Source organism: Carcharodon carcharias, chromosome 11 (genome assembly GCF_017639515.1).
Source record: "Carcharodon carcharias isolate sCarCar2 chromosome 11, sCarCar2.pri, whole genome shotgun sequence".
Classification (NCBI taxonomy): Eukaryota; Metazoa; Chordata; class Chondrichthyes; order Lamniformes; family Lamnidae; genus Carcharodon; species Carcharodon carcharias.
The window spans coordinates 43,426,985-43,448,776 of record NC_054477.1 but is presented as its reverse complement, the minus strand read 5'-3'; the positions used below and the strand labels follow the sequence as shown (position 1 = coordinate 43,448,776).

Below are 21,792 nucleotides of genomic sequence, written 5' to 3'. Positions count from 1 at the left end.
AGTCCATGCTTATGTGTCACACATCAACCGCATTACCCTCACCAGCACTCTCTGCTACCTCGTCAAAAAACTCACACGAGACTTAAACATGATTTTCCTTTAACAGGTTTGTACTGGCTTTCCTTAATTGATCCACATTTGTCTAAGTAACTTAATTGTGTATGAATTGTTGTTTCTAAAGGCTTTCTTGCCACCAAGGTTAAACTGATCTGACTGTGGTTGCTGGGCTTATCCTCATGCCCTTTTCTGAACAACAATCTAACATCTGCAATTCTCCAGTCCTTGTTAACCCTGTATCTAAGGAGGATCTGCAATTTCCATCCTCACTTCCCTCTATCCTCGGATGCATCTGATCCAGTCCTGGTGACTTGTCAACCTTAAGTACAGCCAGCCTTTCTAATATCACCTCTTTATCAATTTTGAGCCCATAGTGTCTCAACTGCTCCCTCTTCCCCCTATGATTTTGGCAACATCATCTTCCTCAGCAAAGACAGATGCAAAATACTCATTTAGTACCTCAGCTATGCCCCTCTGCCTCTGCATAAATCCCATTTTTTGTCCCTAATCAGCTCCACTCCTCTTCTTACTGCCCTCTTAGTATTTATATGCCATAGAAGACGTTTGGATTTCCTTTTATGTTAGCTGCCAGCTTTTTGTCATTTTCTTTTAGCTTCTCATTTCTTTTTTCACTTCCCCTCTGAATTTTCTATATTCATCTTGGTTCTCATTTGTATGATCAACTTCATATATGTTATATGTACCCTTTTGCCACTTCATCTTATCCTCTCTTTCTTTCACCATCCAGGGAGCTCTGGCATTGTTTCTCAGACCATTCCCTTTCATGGGAACGTACCTCTACTGTACTGGACAATCTCCTCTTTAAAGGCAACCCATTGTTCTGTTACAGTAGAATTTGATTTCAATTTACCTGGGCCAGATCTGTTCTCACCCCATTGAAATTCGCTTTTGCCCAATCAATTTTTACTCTGGATTGTTCCTTGTCCTTTTCCATAGCTAACCTAAACCTTACGAAGCCACGAACGCTGTCCCCTAAAATGTTTCTCTGCTGACACTTGATCCACTTGTCCAACATCATCCCACAGAACCAGATCCTTGATTTAGAAAATTCTGCTGGACACAAGTAAACTCCTGCCCCCCCCCCCCACTAACCCTTTGCACCATTATCATCCCAGTCTATAATGGGATAATCAAAGTCTCCTACTATTACTAGCCTATAGTTTGTGCACTTCTGTCTAATTTCCTTGCAAGTTTGTTCCCCTACATCTTTCTCACTAGTTGGTCTTTTGACTACACCCAGTAGTCTAATAGTATGTCTATTGTTTCTTAGTTCCAGGTATAGAAATTCCTCTAACTTAACAGTGAGAATTTATGAAGCAGGAGTGTGAGGATGTGTAGTTGAAATACCTGTGGGTAGCAGTGGCTTATAAGTGCTCACCCAGCTTCCTGTAACTTTCCATACCTGCGTTTCCAGTATGTCTTCCTTTTTGCTCAACGTGGTTGACAGAGACCTTGACCATGACCATTCTGTTCCCCATACCTCCTGCCATTCCAGAACTACCACAGGATTCGCTGTGTTCTCAACTTCAACCCACCAGCCTCTGTGATGTATCACCCTCCACCATTTTCACCACCTGCAACATGATGCCGCCGTCAAACACATCTTCCCTTCCTTTTTGGTTTTATTTTTGGACGGCAGCCATTAATAATGACTCTGCTTTCCCATTTACACCTATTCTAGACATAACTTCTTATTTCTTTACTTGTCCCATTTTCTTTTTGGACTGTCATCCCTTTAGTCATTTAACCTCTCCTGCTTTCCACTCTATCCCAGATCTTCCCTTCCTTTCTTCCCACCGCCACCTCCCCACCCCAGTTTCCTGCCTCCATATTTGCTGTAAACCTGTCACAGCTCTTAAATTGTTTTCCTTTCTGATGAAAGGTCATCAGCCTGGCACTGTTTTTAACTGCTTTTCTCTCCAGAGATGTTTCCAGAATTGCTGAGTATTTCCAGCATTTCTTTCCTTACCTTATGTCTGATTTACAGCATCTGTAGCATTTTGCTTTAGTTTGTTTTTGAATTTTAAACCTTCACCTTGTATGCCACCATAACTGTGTTTTCTTCCACCCCCTCAACATCAGCCATTCCTACCAATGTAGAAAATCTTAACACTTCCTTCTCTCTAGGTGTCCTTTGCCAGCCTCCCATCTTCTTTCTATGAATACAAAATCATTCAAAGCTGTCCTGCTCTAACCCAGCAATGCTGCACTCTCAGATTTAATTGACTTTCTGTCCCCAGTGCACTGAATTTAAAATCATTGAACAACTTTGTCCAGCTGAACTCTCTAACTTCTGCATCTTTTGATTTTTTAAAATCTGCCTTATCTGTATTCCCTTCTCCCTTCAACATACGATTGAGAATGACCCTTCAACATCTTGATTGCACTCTGAAACATGCAATCTATTCTCCTTTGTCCAACTTTAAACCATTTCTTAAAGCTCACCTTTTAGCTCAAATTTTAATTTATTTCTAACATTCCACTCTTGTCCACAGTCTGTTACTTTTCTTGCTGTAAAATACTACGGGACATTTTTGCTATCCATCTAAATGCAAAGTGGTAATGTTGACAGAACAGGGACAGTATCAAGAAAGCTACCTCCCAACAGTCCATTGTATAAGCATGGGGAAAAAAAATGAAGATTGTTATTTACCGTTTTAAATAATGCATAGTTATTATTAATAAAGTTGGATGATTTTTGTTTCAGAGCAACCTCTACCAAAAAGACAGCTCCTATCGGAATTTAACAGAACCATACACAGTGATCAAAAAGTTGCATTCCAACCTTTAATATGTAATCCTGAAGGTAGGCTGCTCATTCTAATATTATTGGGCTCTAAAACTATATTGTGATATTTTCACATGGTTGTGTTTGATTTCACTTTATTTTAGAACTATAGTTTGTCACCTTTTTAGCTTACCCTCCTCTTCAACATATTATTTCTAACTCTGAATTTAAATTTAAATGTGAAAAAGTCTGCAACACTGCTCTTTCTTTGCTTTTTTTTCTCTGTGGGCAAATTTACTGGTTTCTCCTGAATGGTCATTGGACTAGTAATCCTAAAACCCAGGCTAATGCTCTGGGGACATGAGTTCAAATCCCACCATGGCAGCTGGTGGAATTTAAATTCAATTAATAAATCCATGAAACTATTGTGGATTGTTGTAAAAACCCATCTGGTTCACTAATGTCCTTTTAGGGAAGGAAAGCTGCCATTCTCACCTGATCTGACCTACATGTGACTCCAAAATCACAGCAGCATAGCTGACTCTGAACTACCCTCTGAAATGGCCTAGCACGCCAATCAGTTGAAGGAAAATTAGGAATGGGCAATAAATGCTGGCCTTGCCAGCGACATCTGCATCCCACAAAAGAATAAGGAGGGAAAATTACAACTGTCATCCTGTTTTCTAGCCTCCCAAGTTGTTAGTAACCAACATATATGTGGTGAGAGAAGCTCGCAGTCATCATGAGTCGGTTAGTGAATACAGGGCAGGTTCCACTTAACTGACATATTTTTTATTTTCGAGAAGAGTGACAGACAATTACAGACTTATTGCATTATGACAGTGCTGGAAAAATGATAAGATTTTGACCATTAGAAACAAACTTGAGGATCACCGATATAAAAGTCACCTAGTAAAGTCAGCATGGTTCACAGGGGAGATCTCTGAACTCATGTTTTGGGAAATGGCATGATGTATCTGTGCAGAAGCTTTCAATAAAGTCCTGCGTGACTGATTGTAGCAGAAGGCCTATGGCTGTTGGCATCCTAGGTAAATATTATCTCCCCTGGTGTTACTCAAAATCAGTACAAAGTAAACTTGCTTTAGAATGCATCAATTAATGGAGATATAAGGATTGAGAGCTTTTGTAGTTCCAGTGAGTTGCAGGAATGTTCAGCAGATGTGACTATATTGATGAATGGCTTTATAATGGAAAGGTTCCATTGAGGTACCACCTAGACCACTGTTGAATAGCAATTGCTGAATTGCAGGATATGGCTCCAGTGACATTATCCTAGTCATCTACTCCAGTAAGATGGCCTGCACACAAAATGAGTAAATGTGTGTTGGACAAGGTGAGAGAGAACTGCTGAAATTCTTGTTCCCTATCCAATGGCCCACAATCAGCTTTTGAGGAAGATGTGTGTGTTTTTTAACCCCTGAGTGTGTGAACAGTTTGAATAACCAGCAAGCACACTCACTCTCACTCTCCCTCACTCACTCACGAAAGTACAATTGAAAAGAATAGTGCACTACAGGTTATAAGCAAAGTACTAGCTCATAACTCATGCAACTGTCCTGTTCTGGAAAAGTTGCAGACCTGATGAAGAAGATGTCTTCACTCCTGAAGGATAATTTTAGATAAATTCAACAAAGTCATATGCCAAAGTTGATTCAGGATTCTCTCGAAGGGATGGACATTCTGCAGGTCATAAAGCTAGTTGCTTGTAGTCTCGTTGCCAAGAGACCTGCTTGCAGCACAGGCGGACCTGAAAAGGAACAGGCTTAGAGACCTTGCAATGTTACAGCCTCTGGTTCTTTTTGAGGCATAAGTGTTTTTGCCTTTACTGCTACTACTGCCTCTTTCTGCACAGCGCACTAAAAGATTAAGAAGGGACAAACATGGCTGCCTTACCAAGTGATTCTCCACAATTTCAGGTTTTTTCCCCCAAATATGGTTGTGGTCTTGGGTTGATTAGCTACACCCTGGTTTATTGTTTGAAGGAATTCATCCTGAGGGGGCGATTCTTTGTTTCAGTACAAACCCATTCAATACGAGAATGTCTCCTGGTGGACTCAGGGTGGGTGCGGTTAACAGCTCTTAGTCTTTTTGCCTTGAAACAGCCAGGTCATCTGACCTTTGGTGGCCATCTTTGCAGTACATGGACATTTTTGAAAAGAAAACTTGTTTTCAAAGAATCTATATTGATACCTTATAAGTTAAGAATATGACATGCCTTTACTGGGCGTAACATTATATTTTCACTGTCCGTAACCTAGGAAGTAAAACACTTAAATCAATCAAACACATGCACACTGCTTTTCATCCTTCGTTTTACCAAAGAATGCATGAAAAGATTGAAATGAAAATGGGTATGTCATGTGAGTAAGTATTGAGATGGCAAGTTCAATGACGGTGCCTATTATTCATCTTAAGTCAAAAAATACAATAAACTATATCTGGATTCTCAATTAATCATATGTGGACTGCACTGACCTACAAACATGAAATCTTAGAGAAGGTGCCATCACTGGCTTATCACAAATCAAATCGTGTTTAACGTCAATAATCACTGCAGAAACATGTAATATATGATTATTTCTATTGTCTTATTGATTTTTAACGTAACGTTTATTTCTTCTGGTTTTAGATCCATTCAGGTATCTTGGTAGGGTTTTAAATAAATAGGGTGAAAAATCTTCATTGCTCTGATATTGACATTGAAATGTAAGAATTTATCTCCCCAAATGTCACTGTTATTGTCTCCAGAAGTGTTAATATGACCTGAGGAGAGTAGAACTAAAATAATGGTAACCATTACTATATAAACAAAAGAGCTCAACTTTTCTCTGAGAGAGCTGGGGTGGATGAAATCGAGAGAGATCTGCCTTCACAAGATTACATTGATCCTCATTCAAAGTAAAATGAGAAAGAAAATGTACTAAGCTTCAGAATTTTTGTAAGTGCTCAATCTATTCAGTGCAAATGATATAAGATGTCTCCACTTTGTCAAAACCATATTATATACCCAACTATTATCATGAAAGGGAATTTAATTTATGGAAATTAGAATCTGAAATTTAAGCATGCAATCAAGAATATTAACATACCAAATAATGGTCATTTAGTGAAAATGTTTACTGGTATTTTCAATCCTGTAAACCAAGTATAAGAGAAATGTGAATATAATGTAAGTAGAGATTTAGAACTCTCAATTCCTTGCGTATTCTTTTATGTTTATGTAATTAATGAAAGAGGGATCGAGAGTCTTTCCAGATGAAACATCAAAAGAGTAAAGAATTTAAGATAAAGCCTGTGATCATTAGTTGACTTTGTGTCAATTGTAAGTAAGGCACCTTTCTCTATTTTACTACACTGCAATTGCTTGTTAACCACCGGCAATATTTTCCCAAGTTGGAAGGGAGGCAGCACCTGTCGCTATTCTATTTCAGGCCCACTAGGATCTATTTTAGTGACAATGTGTTATATTTGCCAGTAAAGCCCCGATTAAAATTTTGAGGAGTAGGAGTAATAGGGATAGGGGTTGGTAAGTGGATCTGATGCCATTTGGAAGCCAAGGAGAATAAGGGCCATACCAGCTGCATGCACTGGCGGGGGTAGACAAGCCTTCTCCAAGCTTCATCTAGCGTTCACAATAACTGTAAATTTCTTACCAATTGATTACTGAGATGAATTACAGTTTTCTAGAATTTGTCTCCTTGAAATGTGACATTCACAAAGTGGTACCACAGATATTTTTCCAGTGTAAAGAAGTAAAATATTGAAAGCAGATAATGGTCCTTTTGAGAAAAATGTAATCTTTTAAGCCTTGCCTATTGGGCATAAACAATTAATTTCCAGTTATTTTTAAACAAATTGAATTTACTTCCATGTTTTCCACATAGTGGTTGCACTAATACAGTTAAATTCTACATAAATAGTTTTAATTTTAATTAACCATATTTTCAATATTACATTAACCATAGATGGCAACATTATCAAACAACTGGAGAAAGTAGAGCTCTTTTCAGTAGAATGGAAAAATTAAGAGGAGATCTGATACATGTACTCAAATTTAGGGGTTTTGATGAGCTTTAAACAGCAGTGGATTTTTTCAGGATGAGAAAATAATTTATTTTTATTTCAGGAGTACTTCGTGATCGAAGGAAATTCATGTATAGTGTTCCATTGAAACCTGTCATCTGTGGCCCACCTAAAGACAAAAGGTAATTTCTGTAGTTTGTTTCAGAAATGAAGTTTAATTCTGAATCAAGTTGAAATTAGAATTTTAATTTGAATATTTTTGTTACATAATTTATAGGTTTTGCTTTTACCATAGTTGCTCCACAAAAACATTTGTATTTTAAATGCAATGTTCTACTGTATTAGCATTCAAAATGTAATTTGTAAGGCCCTTTTTTTTACTTTTTGCAAATTCTTTGCTTTTCCCTCTGACTCTCAACTTCTGTTTTTCCAAGTTTTTATTCACTTACCTTTTAAAAACTATTATGGATTCTACTTCCACCATTTCTTCTGGTAAGGCATTCTGTGTCCCAAAACTCTCTACAAATAAAATAATTCACCTAATATTTTCACTTGGTGACAATCTTAAATTTATTCCCTGCAGTTGCTAACTTAGCAACTATTGGAAAGTAGTATTTCCATGTTTACCTTATAAAAAACCCACAATTTTCAGCATCTCATCAAATTACCTCTTGCCCTTCTTTGCTCTTCTGAAAAGGTATCTAGTCTTTTCTCGTAACTTGTCAACTTGGCAATATCTTAATAAATCTCTTCTAAAACCTTCTGAAGTAGGGTTCCAAAAACCAAACGGACTACAGTAACTGGCTTAAATAAAGATTTGTACAAGTTTATTTAGTTTGTTCTTGGAAATGTGGGTGTCACTGGCAAGTCTGACATGTTGCTGAACCCCTCTTACCCTAAGAAGGTAGTGATTAACCTTCTTAAGCCATTGTTGAAGCTTTGATGTGGCTTGCTAAGCCACTTTAGTGGGCAGTTAAGAGTCATCCACATTGGTGTGGGACTGAGTCATTCACCAAATCAGATGAGAACAGCAGATTTCCTTCCTGAAAGGATATTGGTGAACTAAATGTGTTTTTACATCAATTCAATGTACTAGCTTTTTAATTCCAGATTTATTTTAAACTGAATTTGAATTCTCAAACCACCATTGTGCCCTTTTGAACTTGCATTCTCTGGATTATTAGCCCATACCTCTGGATTAAAAGTGTAGTAAAATAACCACTACCAACTTGGACCATTACTGGTACCACCTTTGCATTGTCGATTATTATTGTCATTGGGCCAGAAGTCGCACTGCCAGAGCCAAAGGCTGGAGGTGACTCTGCTTTGGCAGGTAGCCAGACCCTGGGTGGCATTTTGCCAGTGGTGGCCAATTAACTGTTGAACAGCGGTTCACCCTGAGGCCAATCAGAGGGCCAGCTGTTCCACAACTTCAGCAGCACCACCACTAGCAGCAGGCATTGCTGAGGCTGCACTATTGGGAGAGGACAGCTCAGTGGTAAGTGGAGCTGAAGGATGCCAGTGCCAAACAGGCAGGGCCTGCCGGTGTGGGCGGGGGGGATTGCTGCATGATGACAGCAGCATTGCCGCCAGGGACACTCTCGTGGGCCCATGGAGTGGCTATAACGGAGAGCCCCCACCTCCAATGGAACTTGCTGGGAGGCGATCAAGTTTCACCCAGCAGTCTCGCCCACCTGGCAGCGTGCCCACTCTACGTAGGTAAAATGCTCACAGAGGCAATGTGGCCCTTATTTGGCCACATTAGTGGCTCAGTTGACTATTCAGTCTTGTCCTAGCTGCCTTCTCACCACTGGCAAAATGGCATGGTAGAGGAATGGCACAGCCACCTCTTCCCAAGCCTTCCCTTGCCATTTTGCCAGCCTTCCTGTCCCTAGCCCAGAAGACTCCAGTGTTTGACTTTACTTCTTTCCAGTTGTAAAGTTTACTAATCATTTCCATGAGATAACATAATTGAGGTCAAGGGTTCGCCATTGCCAACCTGTGTTCTCACTTTTGACTTTGGTCTCCAGTTTTCAATTTGGCTTTTACTTAATGGCTGCAGTAGCACTGTAGAAGGCAAAATAACTTCTCAGTAATGTATCTGGAGCCTTGAAACTACAAGTTAAAATCTGTTGAATTTAGAATTCATTATAGATGCACAGAACTTTTTGGAAACAAAAGATGATTCTGAATTTGATATTTCATATGAATGTCCTTCCGAGAATTTGTCACCAGTTCCATCCCTCAAAGTAGCACCTGCAGTGGACCGTGCCATATTAATTTGTCAGTGGTATCTAGTTGTGAAATTTACTAATTTCATGAGAGAATGTGAATACACACACTAAGGAGCTTTCTTTGTCAGCAATTATATTTTCATGTTAACTTTACACTTTTCTTCAGAAGTTGGGCTATCCATTTTGGGCAACTTGGGATTGTTCAGCCTGCAGTTTTTTTCCACAGAACCCCTTGTTATTGCTACTTAGTTGATCTTCTGTCTGGTAGGCATATTTGAACAATGGGTACAGTAAGTAATTTCCAATTCATCTTTAACCAACAGAAGCATCATGAACCTTTTAACATTTGTAAGTGAAAATCCTAGTTGAATCTGAAATTTAAGCTTGGGATACAGTTTGGGTGCTCAACAATACAATGACTGCATCCTTAGAAAACTAGATTTTTAAATATATATATATAATAGTTGTAGTCATCATAGCAGAAACAAAATTATGTTCAAACAGAAACTTTTCATTGTATTTGTTCTATCTTTTTAAAATATATATGTATATATTTCAACAGCATTTCAAATAGAATTCATCAACAGTCAATTTCTCCCAATGTCACATTCCCTGCCCAAGAAAATTCAATTCAGCATAATTTATGCCTTCAACATGAAGTCAAGCCACTTAAAGGACAAGCTGCAGTATTCAAACCTCCATTCCAAAGGCACTCAGGTTGTATTCAACAGAACAGCAGTAGACAGAGTACATCAAAGCCAGCCAAAGTTTTTGTTCCACCTTTCAAAACAATTCCAACTTCTTCTCAAATGGAAACACAAGAGTATGTGAAAATTGTTAGTTCTCCAGTGCAAACTGAAATTGGGATTTCTATGAAGGCCACTAACTGCAATAAAATTTTCCAAGATGATGGCACATTAAAAGACGATATGGTGAGAGTTAGATGTGTTGAAGACAAACTCCAGTCAGTGTCTGATACTACAGAAGAACTTCAGGCCAATGCTGAAGGTATTGTATTGTGTTAATTATTTAACCAAGGGTAACATTTTTCTGTGTCACTTGTTGTTCATTAAATTGAGAAACTCAAAATGAATGGACGCAATCTACAGTTAGGGCCTCAAAGAAGGGACAAGGAAAATGGGAAAGGTTGATTACATAATACCAAACTAAAATTTTAAAAACCTGAAGATTGTAGGAAGTTCCTCATTCCGAGAACTATTCATGTAAATCTTTTCTGCAGCTTCTACAAAACAGTTACATCCTTCCTAGTGTAGTGCCTAGAATTGAACACTAGTCCAGTTGAAGCTGAACCAGTGTAGTATAAAGGTTCATGATAACTTCTTTGCATTTGTACTCTATGCCTCTATTTATAAAGCCCCGGATCCATATGCCATAAGAAGTAGGAGCAGAAGCAGGCCATTCATCCCATCGAGCCTGCTCTGCTGTTCATTGATCATGGCTGACCTGATAATCCTCAATTCAACTTTCCTTCCTGCCTTTTCCCCATAACCTTTGATTCCCTTACTGATTAAAAATCTGTCTATCTCAACCTTGAATATACTTAACCCAGCCTCTACAGCCCTTTGCAGTAAAGAATTCCACAGATTCACTACCTTCTGAGAGAAGAAATTCTTTCTCATCTTTGTCTTAAATAGGTGATCCCTTTCTCTGAGATTATGCCCTCTGGTTCTAGACTCTCCCACAAGGGGAAACAAACTCTCAACATCTACCCTGTCAAGCCCCATAAGAATATTTATATGTTTCAATAAGGTCGCCTCTCATTCTTTTAAACTCCAGTGAGTACAGGCTCAACCTCTCTTCATAAGAAAATCCTCCACACCCGGGATCAACCTAGCAAACCTTCTCTGTACTGCCCCCAATGCCATTATACCTTTCCTTAGATAAGGGAACGAAAACTTCATAGTATTCTAGGTGTGGTCTAACTAATGCCTTGTATATTTCAAAGAGACTTCCCTATTTTTATACATATATCCTTTGAAATAAAGGCCAACATTCCATTTGCCTTCCCTATTACCTGCTGAACTTATATGCTAGATTTTTGTGATTTATGCACGAGGACCCCCAGATCCCTCTGTGCTGCTGTTTTCTCTATTTTCTCTATTTAAATAATATTCAGCTCCTCTATCCTGCCAAAGTGCATAACCTCACAATATCCCACATTACATCCCATCTGCCCACCCACTTAACCTGTCTATATCCCTCTGTAGACTCTGTGTCATCCTCACCACTTGCCTTCCCACCTATTTTTGTCATCTGTAACTTAGCGATAGTACATTCACTTCCCTCATCCAAATCATTAACATATATTGTAAATAATTGTTGCCCCAGCACTGATCCTTGTGGCACTCCACTAGTTACAAGTTGCCATCCTGAAAATGCCCCCCTTATCCCAACCTGGCTTTTATTAGTTAGTCAGCCCTCTATCCATGCTAATATACTACCCCCAACAGCATAGGCTCTTATCTTATTAAGTAGCCTTACGTGCGGCACCTTATCGAACACCTTTTGGAAATCCAAATATATTATATATACTGGTTCCCCTTTATCTGTCCTGCTTGTTACCACCTCAAAGAATTCTAATAAATTTCAGGCATGGTTTCCCTTTCATGAAGCCATGCTGACTCTGCTTGATGATATTATGTATTTGTAAATGCTCTGCTATCTCATCCTTTATAATAGACTAACATTTTCCCAATGATGGATGTTAGCTTAACATAGTTGAGGCCTATAGTTACCTATTTTTTTTGTCTTTCTCCCCCCCCCCCCTTTTGAATAAGGGTGTTACATTGGCAGTTTTCCAGTCCTCTAGGACTTTTTCAGAATCTAAAGCTTCTTAGAAGATTACTACCAGTGTATCTGCGATCTCTGTAGCTACTTCCTTTAACATCTTTGGATGCAACCCATCAGGTCCAGGGGACTTATTGGCCTTCAGCCCCATTAGTTTCCCTAGTTCTTTTTCTAGTGAGAGTTATTGTATTTATTTCCTCCTCTTTCCCCCTGCCCCACCCCCCTTTGCCTCTTGATTATTTAGTATTTTTGGAATGCTGTTAGTACCTTCTACTGTGAAGACTGATGCAAAGTATTTATTCAACTCCTCTGCCATTTCCTGGTTCACCATTATCATTTCCCCAGCCTCATTCTCTAAGGGGGCTATATTCACTTTGGCCTCTCTTCCTTTTTATGTATTTAAAGAAGCTCTTATTGTCAGTTTTTATATTACTTGCTAGTTTACTCTCAAAGTTTATTTTCTCCCTCTTTTTTTTGGTAATCTTTGTTGGTTTTTAAAACTTTCCCAATCCTTTGGCTTATCACTAATCTTTGCCACATTATATGTTTTTTCTTTCAATTTGATACTATCCTTAACTTCCATGGCTGATTTGTCCTCTTCCTAGAATCCTCCTTCCTCACTGGGATATATCTTTGTTGTGAGTAATGAACTATTTTCTTAAATGTCTGCCATTGTTCATCAACTGTCTTTTCCGCTAAACTCCTTTCCCAGTCCACTCCAGCCAACTCTGCCCTCTTTCGTTTGTAATTGCCCTTATTTAACTTTAGCACATTTGTTTCCAACCCAAGTTTCTCACTGTCAAACTGAATGCTACCATGTTATGGTCGCTGTTTCCTAGGGGTTCTTTTACTCCGAGATCATTTATTAAACCTGCCTCGTTACACAATACCAGGTACAAAATATCCTGATCCCTGATTGGATCCATAACATATTGTTCTAGAAACCTGTCCTGAATACACTCTTAGGAATTCTTGCTCATGGCTCCCTCTGCCAATTTGATTTTCCCAATCTACATGAAGACTAAAGTCATCCATGATTAATGTACTGCCTTTTTTACATGCCCTCATTATCTCCAGATTTATTCTGCCCTGCAGCATAGCTACTGTTAAGGGGCCTATAGACTACTCTCACCAGTGTCGTCTTCCTCTTGTTATTTCTTACCTCCACCCATATAGATTCTACATCTTGCAATGATCATTTCTTGCTATCATACTTATTCCATCTCGTACTAACAAAGCTACCCCCACCACCCTTTCCTTCCTGCCTGTTCTTTCAAATAGTCGCATATCCCTGAATATTTAGTTTCCAGCTTTGAACTCTTTGTAACCATGTCTCTTGTAATCATCTGCTATAAGATCACACTCAGTAATCTCTAATTGTGCCTTTAATTCATTTATTTTGTTCTGAATACTACGTGCATTTAAATAAAGAGCCATTAATTTTGCCTTTTTGCCATTCTTCTCCCTTTGACCCTATTTGCTCCTTTTTTTTTAATGTTTGTACACTCTGTCCCTTCCTGTCACACTCTGGGTATCATTACCTAAATAGCTGACATATCCTTTTGCTTTGTAAGCCTATGTATCCCCTCTCCAGAACCCTACAGAATGCCTTATTCACAACTTTCTTAACCTACCTTGCCACCTTCAATGATTGTGCAGATACACTCCAGTCATTTGCACCTGCAGTATCCTCCTAGTTCTGTACTCACTAGCACATGACACCTGGGATTAACTTTTTTTGAGGTCCTGCATTTAAATTTATTTCCTAAGATGTGTTTGTAAGACTTCATCCCTCTTTCTACATATGTCATTGTTACCTGTATGAATCATGAGCTCTGATCCCTTGACCTTCCCAAACTCATTGTTCTGCAGCTACTCAGTGATATCCTTGACCCTGGCACCAGGGGCACAACATAGCATCCTGAAGTCACATCTGCAGCCACAGAAATGCCTGTCCATTCCCCTATCCATTGAATTCCTGATCACCACTGCTTTCCTGACCTTCCTCTTCCCCTTCTGTACTCTTGAGCACCCATGGTACTGTGACCTTGGGTTTGGCTGTACTCCCTCATCAACATTCAGAAGTGAATACTATTTAGATGTACATGGGGACTCCAGCACTATCTGCATGGTTGTCCCCTTTTTGGCAGTCAGCCTTTCCCTCTCTGTTTGCACACACTATATCTGCAGGGTGACTGCCTCATGCAATGTGCTATCCATGAATCTGCACATAGGTTGGGTGAATCAGATTGGGAAAAGTAGCCTGGAAGATGAGTTCATAGTGTTTTCGGGACAGTTTCTTAAAATAATTTGTTCTGAAACCAACCAGGAAACTGGCTATTTTAAACCTGGTAATGTGTAATGAGACATGCTGTTGTAGTCACAGTATAATACGGTTGTATTGCAGGGAAGCCAGGTGCTGCTCAAACTCCAAAACCCAGACAGAGCAAAGCAATCCCACAACCAACAGACCAGAGTAAAGCACTACAGTCCTGCCACATCCAGTTGTGAATTGTAGTGGACAAATAAACAACTAAGAGGAAGGGCAGACCCTATAAGCATAAACATCTTCAATGATGGGGAAGCAATCAGTGCAAAAGACGAGGCTGAAGCTGTTTGAGCAATCTTCAGCCAGAATGGATGATCCATCTCTGCCCCCTGCAATACCCAGCATCACAGATGCCAGTCTTTAGCCACAAGTGGCAGGCAATGACCATCTTCAAGAACAGAGAATCTAATCATCACCCCTTGACATTCACTGGCATTATCATTGCTGAATCCCCCACCATCAATATCCTGAGGGTTACCAATAACTAGAAATTTAACAAGCCCAGCCTTATAAATATTGTGACAACAAGAGCATGTCTCGTTACACATTACCAGGTTTAAAATAGCCTGTTCCCTGGTTGATTCTAGAACAAATTATTTTAAGAAACTGTCCCAAAAACACTCTACGAACTCATCTTCCAGGCTACCTTTCCAATTTGATTCATCCAACCTATGTGAAAATTACAATCCCCACAATTATTACAGTACCTTCCTTACAAGCCCCAATTATATCTTGATTTAAATTCCATCCTACAGCGTAGCTACAGTCAAAAGGCCTTTAAACACTCCCAATGACTTATTTCCTTTGCTATTTCTTAACTTTACCAATTGATCCTCCGAACCAACTAATCTCATCTTTTATGAACAGAGTAACCACACCTCCTTTTCCTTTCTTCCTTTTGTTGTGAAATCTCATACCCTTGAATATTCAGCCCCCAGCTGTGGTCACTTTGCAACCATGTCTCTAATAGCTATCACATCATACTCATTTATTTGTGCTATCAATTCATCCATCCTTTTTGGAATGCTATGTGCATTCAGATAATCAGTCTTTAACTCTTGTCTTACCATTTTTTCCCTACGCTGACCTTATGTACTGGTGCTCTGTTCCTTCCTGTCACGCTCTGGTTATCATTATCCACATTACTATCCTGCGTTATTGCCTTGTCATTTCTCTTTTAACTTTACAAATCTCGCCTCGTGAACACTCTATCTGACTATTTAGTTTAAAGTCCTATCTGCAATACTAGTGATAAGATTCACCAGTACACTAGTCCCATTGTGGTTCAGGTGAAGGCTGTCCAAATGGTACAGCTCCCTCTTTCCCCATTAGTGATCCCAGTGCCCCATAAATTGAAAATCATTTCCCCCACACCCATCTTTCGGCCACACATTCAGCTCTAACCTTTATTCTATGCCAGTTTACTTGTGGCTCAGGTAGTAATCCAGAGGTTATTACCTTTGTGGTTCTTTTTAATTTAGTCCCTAGCTGCCCATACTCCTTCAGCAGAACCTCTTAGTTCTACCTATGTGTTGGCACCCACAAGGACCATGACAGTTGGATCCTTCCCTTCCCAAGTTCCTCTTCAGCCCCTTATGTCCTTAACCCTGACAGGCAACATAGCCTTCAGGACTCAGACCCTTGGCTGTAGAAAGGTGTCTATCCCTCTGACTATACAGTCCCCTACTACAACTACATTCCTTTTTGCAATCCCACTTGCATGGCCCCCTGCATCATGGTGCTGTGATCAGTTTGCTCATCCTCCTTTCAATTCCTGCTCTCATCCATACAAGCTGCAAGAACACTAAACCTGTTGGATAATTGCAAGGGCTGAGGCTCCTCCATTGCTATCTTCTGAATCCCCATACTTCTATCAGAGTCGCACCCTCCGGTCCCTGACCACGAACCAGATCTCAAGCACCTAGCCTAAGAGGTGTGACTGCCTCCTGGAACAAAGTATCCAGGTAACTTTCCCCTTACCCAATGAATTAGTGTCTGAAGTTCAGATTCCAGGTCATCAACTCTTGAGAGAAGATGAGAATTGTCTTTTTTTATTTTATGTAACAAGGATAGCAGAGAAATGCATTACTACTGTTCATTCGACACTCTTTTTAAATTAATAAAACCACTTGTTGATTCAGAATCAAATGGTCAATGCATAGGGCAAGTGTTCTCTATTGCAGTGCCTAGTTTTGCTATTGTTAGCCTAAATGTTGGGCAGATAAAGGTGCATACTTGAAAGTAGGGGATACAAGATCTTGCAGAAGTGGAGAGTGTCACTAAACATGAGAATTTTCTTTACCATTTTAAAAATCCCAGAACGTGACACTGACCCTTCAAGCACTGTTCCTTTACTTGACTATCGGTATTCACATAGTCTACTGAGTGATTTATATGATTGCAATTCTGTCAAAATATAGATAAGATCCTTGACAAATGCGGCAGAACAAAAGTCATTTAAAATATCAATTGAATTCAAAATGATATTTTTCCACCTTAATCCTGCTGTCAAATGAATAACTTTAAAAGATGCATGTGATATCAGTCTTTGGTTGAAATAATGCAGGAAAAAAACTAATTCACAGTAGTTTTAGGAACAGAGTGGACCAAGTAGGTATAGAACTACAATATACAAATATATGTCAGATTTAAATATCAGTCACACCCCGTCTCACTCTGTAAAACCACCCATGCTGTGTTTTCTGCCTTTGGCTTTGTGATATTTGAACTCACTACAATAAGTAGCCCTCAGAATGTCCTTTTTTGCTAATTAAAATGCCAGGTTTTCTAAACATTCTCCATCACAAGATTAAGGTAGAAAACTACAGGATTAAGAATGGGAAAGGAAAAAAGTAAAGATGTGGGGAAAGCAACAGAAGAGCGGGTGGGGGGGAAGGGCGTTCAGAAAGGAAATGGGGAGGGTACAGGTTCAACATGTTCCCTCTAGGTAATAGGAAGGGGTAACAAGCTCAGAGAACCATGGATGACCAGAGATATTCGGGATACGATGAGAAGGAAAAGAGGTGCTTTTAGCAGGTACAAGGGAAGCAAATCAGCAGAGGCATTAGCGGAGTACAGAGAAAGTGCAGGGTGGAGCTTAAGAAAGCAATTAGGAGAACGAAGAGGGAATATGAGAGAGCTCTGGCTGGTAAAAGTAGGGAAAATCCCAAGATATCTTGTACGTATATCAATGGGAAGAGGATAACCTGGGAAAAAGTAGGGACCAAGGGGGAAATCTATGGGTGGAGCCAGAGGACATCGGTAGAGTGTTGAACAAATACTTCACATCCATCTTCACCTAAGAAAATGAGGATGAAGGTATGGAACTTGGGGAGAGGGACTGCGAGGTTCTTGAGCAAATTGATATAGCGAGTGACAAGGTATTGGAGGTGTTGGCAGGCTTAAAATTGGACAGATCTCCGGGTCCAGATGATTTGTGTCCCAGACTGCTGAGGGAGGCAAGGGAGGAGATTGCAGGGGCTCTGACCCAAATTTTTAATTCCTCTCTGGCCATGGGGGAAGTGCCAGAGGACTGGAGAACAGCTAATGTGGCTCCGCTATTTAAGAAGAGTTGTAGAGATGAGCCAGGGGACTAAAGACCAGTGAGTCTCACATCAGTAGTAGGGAAACTATTGGAGAAAATTCTGAAGAAAAGAATCTATCTCCACTTGGAGAGGCAAGGTTTGATCAGGGATAGTCAGCATGGCTTTGGCAGAGGGAGGTCATGCCTAACAAATTTGATTGAATTTTTTGAGGAGGTGATAGGTGTGTAGATGAGGGTAGTGCAGTTGATGTAGTTTATATGAATTTCATCAAAGACTTTATAAGTCTCCCATGTGGGACCTTGTCAAAGAAGGCAAATGCACATGGGATACAGGATAATTTGATAAGGTGGATTCAAAATTGGCTTAGTTGTAGGAGACAGAGGGGGATGACAGAAGGCTGCTTTAGTGACTGGAAGCCCGTGCCCAGTGGCGTACCACAGGGATCTGTACTGGGTCCCATATTATTCATCATTTATGTGAATGCCATAGATGATTGTGTCAGGTGTAGGATTAGTAAGTTTGCGGATGACACAAAGATTGGCCAGGTGGTTAACAGTGAGGTTGAGTGTCTTGGGCTACAGGAAGATATAGACGGGATGGTCAAATGGGCAGATAAGTGGCAGATGGAATTTAACCCTGAAAAGTGTGAGGTGATACATTTTGGAAGGAGTAATTTGACAAGGAAGTATTCAATGAACGGCATGACATTAGGAAGTTCTGAGGGACAAAGGGACCTTGGCGTATGTGTCCATAGATCTCTGAAGGCGGAGGGGCATGTTAGTGGGGTGGTGATAAAGGCATATGGGACACTTGCCTTTATCATTCGAGGCATAGATGACAAAAGTAGGGAGGTCATGTTGGAATTGTATAGAACCTTAGTGAGGCCACAGCTGGAGTACCGTGTGCAGTTCTGGTCGCCACATTATAGGAAGGATGTGATTGCACTGGTGGGGGTGCAGAGGATATTCACTAGGATGTTGCCTGGGATGACACATTTAAGATATGAAGAGAGGTTGGACAGACCTAGGTTGTTTTTGTTGGAGCAGAGAAAACTGAGGGGTGACCTGATTGAAGTGTACAAGATTGAGGGGCATGGGCAGGGTAGATAGGGAGCACCTGTTCCCCTTAGTTGAAGGGTCAATCACAAGGGGGCATAAGTTCAAGGTGAGGGGCAGGAGGTTTAGGGGGAATGTGAGGAAAAACTTTTTTATCCAGAGGGTGGCGACAGTCTGGAATGCGCTGCTTGGGAGGGTGGTGTAGTTGGGTTGCCTCACATCCTTTAAAAAGTACCTGGATGAGCACTTAGCACGTCATAACATTCAAGGCAATGGGCCAAGTGCTGGTAAATGGGATTAGGTAGGTAGGTAGGTCAGTGTTTCTCACGTGTCGGTGCAGACTCAATGGGCCGAAGGGCCTCTCCTGCACTGATTCTGTGATTATGATTGGGCCATTCAGAATTTCAGGTGTTATTCATTTAATTAGAATCAGAGAAGTATTTAAAATGATTTATAACAAAACAGCCTATTTCAGCGTCACAGCTTAGAATGATCAAAACCTATTGGGCTTAAAAGAAGGAAATGTCCCTGGACCTGTCATCAATCTTATGGTAAGATTATTAGTGCTCTTTAGGCAAGGTGATTCAGTAATGAGCCTTTTCTGGCTTCCTTGCAAGTAATTATCTTGATGCATTTTACAGGTTTCTCAAGGATAGTTCAGAATTGGAGTTGTGCAAGGGATCTACAGGAAATGAGATTAATAAAGAAACGAAGGCAAGCTATTCATCCACTGCCAGGGAGTTTGTACAAGACTAAAACCTCTGGTGCACCAAGACTATCTCTGCATGCAGCAGTTGAAGGGAAAGTTCCAAATTCTTTTACAGAAGAACAGGTATGAACTGCATTGTAGTTAATTCATTTCTTTTAAATTCAAATATAATTTCATGTATTATAGGCAACAATTTATATAATACGCCTGAATGCCAAATTAAAATTTTGTACTCATCACACTAAACTGGGTCATGGAGTATTTATTTAATTGAGACTTGTCTTTCTGATATTGTAGCTAATTGGACCAAGCAACACTTAATTGAACTTGAATTAGCTGAACATATACAAACGTACGAATTAGGAGCAGGTCACTCAACTCCTTGAACCTGCTCCATCATTCAATAAAATCATGGCTGATCTGAATGTAACCTCGACCCCACATTCCTGCCTACCTCCATTAACCTTTCACCCCCTTGTTCATCAAGAATCTATCTAGCTGTGCCTTAAAAATATTCCAAGACTCAAATTCCACTGCCTTTTTAAGGAAGAGAGTTCCAAAGACACTCAATCCTCAGAAAAAGTTTTTCCTCATCTGTCTTATTTTTAAGCCCTTATTTTTAAACGGTGACCCCTAGTTCTAAGTTCTCCCACAAGAGGAAACATCCTCCCCACATCCACCCTGTCAAGACCCCTCAGGATCTTAAAGGTTTCAATTAAGTCAACTCTTACTCTTCTAAATTCCAGTGTATCTAAGCCTATCCTCTCAGTCTTTCCTCATTAGACAACCTGCCTATTCCTGGTATTAGTCCAGTAAACCTTTTGTGAACTGCTTCAAACACATTTTCATCTTCCTTTAAATGAGGAGACCATTACTGTACACAACACTCCAGGTGTGGTCTCACCAATGCCCTATACAACTGAAGCATAACTTCCCTACTTTTGTAATCAATTCCCCTCACAATAAATGATAAGATTCTATTAGCGTTCTTAAATATCTGCTGTACCTGCATACTAACCTTTTGATTCATGTACTAGGACAGCCAAATCCCTCTGAATCTTAGAGCCCTGTAATTTCTCACCATTTAGATAATTTTTAAAAAATTCTTCTTGCCAAAATGAACGATTTCACATTTGCCCACGTTACACTCCATTTGCCAGATCTTTGCCCACTCACTTAACCTATCTATGTCACTTTGTAGCCTCCTTATGTCTCTTCACAATTTACTTTCCTACCTGCCTTTGTGTCATCAGCAAATTTAGCCACCCTTTCTTCGGTCCCTTCAAAGGATTTATATAAATTGTAAAAAGTTGAGGCCCCAGCACATCATTTGTCACATCCTGCCAACCAGAAAAAGATCAATTTATGCCAACTCTCTGCTTCCTGTTAGCTGGCCAGTCTTCTATCCATGTCAATGTTACCCCCTACAGAAGAGCTTTTATTTTTTGCAATAACCTTTAATATGGCACCTTGTCAAATGCCTTCTGGAAATCTAAGTTCAGTACACTCACCAGTTCCCCTTTATCCACAGCACATGTGAACCCTTCAAAGAACTCCAGTAAGTTGGTTAAACATTATTTCCCTTTCACAAAACCCCATGTTGACTCTGCCTGATTGCTGTGGATTTTTCCAAGTGTCCTGCTATAACACCTTTAATAGTACCTTCTAACATTTTCCCTATGACAGATGTTAAGATAACTGGCCTGTAGTTTCTGCTTTCTGCCTCCTTCCCTTTTTGAATAATGGAGTTACATTTGCTGTTTTCCAATCTAATGGAACTTTCCTCAAATCTAGGGGGTTTTGGAAAATTAAAACCAGTGCATCAACTATCTCACTAGCTACTTCTTTCAAGACCTTAGGGTGAATTCCATCCGGACCTAGGGAGCTGTCAGCCTGCAGCCCCAACAGTTTGCTTAATACCACTTCCCTGGTGATTGTAATTTTCCCCGAGTTTCTCCCTCCCTTCCATTTCCTGATTTACAGTTATTTCCGGGATGTTACTTTTGTTCTCTGTAGTGAAGACCAAAGCAAAATGCCTGTTTCATTAATCGCCATTTCCCTACTTTCCATTATCAATTCCCCACATGCACTTTCTATAAGACCAACGCTCACTTTGTTAACTCCTTTATTATTTAAATACCTATAGAAACTCTTACTATTACTAGACTTCTCGCATACTCTAATTTTTCCCTCCTTATTAATCTTTCTGTCATTCTTTGCTGTTCTTGATAGTTTTTCCAATCTTCTGACTTGCCACCCATT

The 21,792-nt window shown here is 39.9% G+C and overlaps 1 protein-coding gene across 4 annotated transcripts in view; it reads left to right on the top strand.

The window, feature by feature from the left end:
• Positions 1-21,792, top strand: part of brca2 (BRCA2 DNA repair associated) — a 143,708-nt gene that overhangs the window by 41,413 nt on the left and 80,503 nt on the right. For all 4 annotated transcript variants that reach the window (XM_041199192.1, XM_041199193.1, XM_041199191.1 and 1 more), the window contains 4 exons: positions 2,786-2,884; positions 6,954-7,032; positions 9,647-10,092; positions 19,463-19,653. In XM_041199192.1, the coding sequence (XP_041055126.1) occupies positions 2,786-2,884; positions 6,954-7,032; positions 9,647-10,092; positions 19,463-19,653 (815 nt within the window). The remainder of the gene's footprint in view (positions 1-2,785; positions 2,885-6,953; positions 7,033-9,646; positions 10,093-19,462; positions 19,654-21,792) is intronic.